This window comes from Cebus imitator, unplaced genomic scaffold (genome assembly GCF_001604975.1).
Source record: "Cebus imitator isolate Cc_AM_T3 unplaced genomic scaffold, Cebus_imitator-1.0 Scaffold331, whole genome shotgun sequence".
Classification (NCBI taxonomy): Eukaryota; Metazoa; Chordata; class Mammalia; order Primates; family Cebidae; genus Cebus; species Cebus imitator.
In genome coordinates this window covers 2265163-2267849 of record NW_016107646.1, presented here as the reverse complement: position 1 = coordinate 2267849, position 2687 = coordinate 2265163, and the positions used below count along the sequence as shown (strand labels likewise).

The 2687-nt window shown below is 47.3% G+C and overlaps 1 protein-coding gene across 2 annotated transcripts in view; it reads right to left on the bottom strand.

Moving 5' to 3' along the window:
• The window catches only part of SPAG1 (sperm associated antigen 1), a 75555-nt gene extending 72868 nt beyond the window's left edge, over positions 1–2687 (bottom strand). Inside the window, exon 1 of one of the 2 annotated variants that reach the window (XM_017505011.2) lies at positions 2626–2687. Coding sequence is in view for 1 of the 2 variants with exons in the window: in XM_037730109.1 (XP_037586037.1) it covers positions 2113–2119 (7 nt within the window). In the remaining variant the exon portion in view is untranslated. Of the gene's footprint in view, positions 1–2112; positions 2133–2625 lie in introns of those variants that run through there. The other variant, XM_037730109.1, reaches the window with a different exon arrangement.

Genomic DNA, 2687 nt, shown 5'->3' with positions numbered 1-2687 from the left:
AAGGTAGAGGATTTTCCCCCCAAGAAGCCTCTTCATTTTGAATTCCCTATCCCTGATAACAGCAGTTAACATTTATGGAGTGAAATTACTGTGCCCCATACGTGGATTACCTCACTTAATCTTCACTTAAGCAAAGCTGGAATACAATGACAGAGCAGGTTGTGGTGCCCAAACTGCTTTTTAAGATTTTTAAATGTTAATTTTGAATGACCTTCTGCTACTTTAGCTGTTTGTTAACATCCCAATCATCCTTTGTGATTCACCACAAACATAAATAACATCCTGTCTGTAACTTTCCTTACACAATCCTTTTCCGCACTCCCTGCCTCCTCCTTCTTCCTACCACTCTCAGCCATGAACAGCTCCCAGAACTGTGTTCTAAGGGCACTCTGTATATATCATTTTTTTTTTTTTTTTTGAGATGGAGTCTCACTCTGTCACCCTGGCTGGAGTGCAATGACACAATTTCGGCTCACTGTAACCTCCTCCTCCTGGATTCAAGCAATTCTCCTGCTTCAACCTCTCGAGTAGCTGGGATTACAGGCATGCGCCACCACACCCAGCTAATTTTTGTAGTTTTAGTAGAGACAGGGTTTCACCATGTTGGCCAGGCTTGTCTTGAACTCCTGATCTCAAATGATCCGCCCGCATTGGCCTCCCAGGTGGGATTACAGGTGTAAGCTACCACGCCGGGCCCTGTGCATACCTCTCTCTTAGCACATATTTGAATTATGTTTTATTTGTCTTTCTTTCTAGATTGTGAAAGAGCTCACTTTATTTATCCTCATAGCTCCAGGGCTAACATAATAAGCAGTGCCTATACCCCTTCAGAAACATTTGCTGAATTTAATTGAATTGGGACTATCAACGCTTAAAAAAAAGAAAAAAAAAAACAAAACACTGCACTAAACCCTATTGGACAATAATTTTAAAAACAAGAAGTAGCAGCCAGGCGCAGTGGCTCACACCTGTAATCCCAGCACTTTGGGAGACCGAGGTGGATGGATCACAAGGTCAGGAGTTCAAGACCAACCTGGCCAAGATGGTGAAACCCCATCTCTACTAAAAATACAAAAATTAGCAAGGCGTGGTGGCGGGCACCTGTAATCCCAGCTACATGGGAGGCTGAGGCAGGAGAATTACTTGAACCCTGGAGGTGGAGGTTGCAGTGAGCTGAGACTGTGCCACTGCACTCCAGCCTGGGTGACGGAGCAAGACTCCATCTCAAAAACAAACAATAAACCAAGAAGTAGCAATGGGTCTAATTCATTGAAGTATTTCTTTTCAACCCTCTGGGTGTCTGGTCATATATTAGACCTCTGCAGAAAAAGAGGACACTGTCCACTTCTCCAAATTCCTGCCGGCTTTAACTTAGGTGTAAGATATAGATGACAGTTCTTAGACTTCAGGATGAGATCCAGCTGAGAAATTAGATGTGGCTTTCACACCATACCTGCAGGGCCTATTGATGAATGGCTCCCATGACAAGGATAAACTTAAGGGGTAGAAGTTACAGGAAAGCAAGATGATGAACTTGTAAATTATTGATGCTACGCAGAATAGAATGGGTTGCCCTAAGAGAATTTTTCCAAAGAGCTGGGGGATCTTTGGTGGAAGACATGTTATGGGATTAAAATAGATTATCCTGAATTGAAGGTATTTTGCAACCCCTGAGATTTTATGATTTCAATAAAATATGATTAAAAACATATGACAGAGCCATCTCTTACCTAATCAAATGAATTTCATTCTGAACACCGTTTTAACATTTTTGAGAATCTTTTTGTTTTAAAGACTAGTCAAGTGCAGTAGTGAGAACAGAGAAAGAGTACGAGGAGTTGGCTCTAAAACTGAACAGTCAATTGGGAGAGCTCACTCCCTGTGGACCAAGTCTCTCTGAGAATCCTTTTTGAAAACAACCATGCTTTTTTTTCTTTCTTTATGTAGGATACAACTTCTCAAGATTACCGAATGTCCACCCCAAGTTCAAAAAACAAGTTATACAATACGTCAGAACTCTTCCACCTCTGTTCGCAAAGTCTTTGTCTCGAATTGGGAAAATCTTCGGTCCTAGCTGGATTTAATTGCTCCATCATCCTGATCCACACCCACCTCCCATATTTCGTGGCCAGTTTAGTAATACCTCCAGTGCAAATTGCGCTGGCCTAGTAACGCGAAAAGCTGGGTCTCTCCCACCGAGGCACCCTCTTTCCTCCACAGGGCCGAGCGCCTCCTGCAGACAGAGACCAAAAAGAAACGGCATCCTCAGCCGTAGCAACGGTTTCTGTGTACAGCGGCGCCGGGACCCGGGGGCCCCACAGCCCCGCCGCAACGGTCTCTGATCTCTCCCCAGCGCCCTGGCTTGGGTCACCAGGGCTGAGTGCGCCGGCGGACCCGGGAACTCCAGCGTTGCCACCGCGCCCCGACACCCGACACCGTCCCCCGCGGCCTGGAAAGCCCGTGTGTTCCCAGGCCGGGAAGTACGTCCACCCCACGGCTCCCTCTCCCTCGCTGCCCACCGCCCCTTCGCCTTCCCCTACAGCCTCTCGCCCCCGCTCTGGGAGAGAAGGACTGACACGCGGCACATCCTCTGTTCCCGGCCCGCAGGTACACACAGGCACTCACCTGCTTCTCCGCGCCCCGCGTTCGGGAGGTCGCGGTCGCTGCACCAGCTCCGGCTGCGCCGC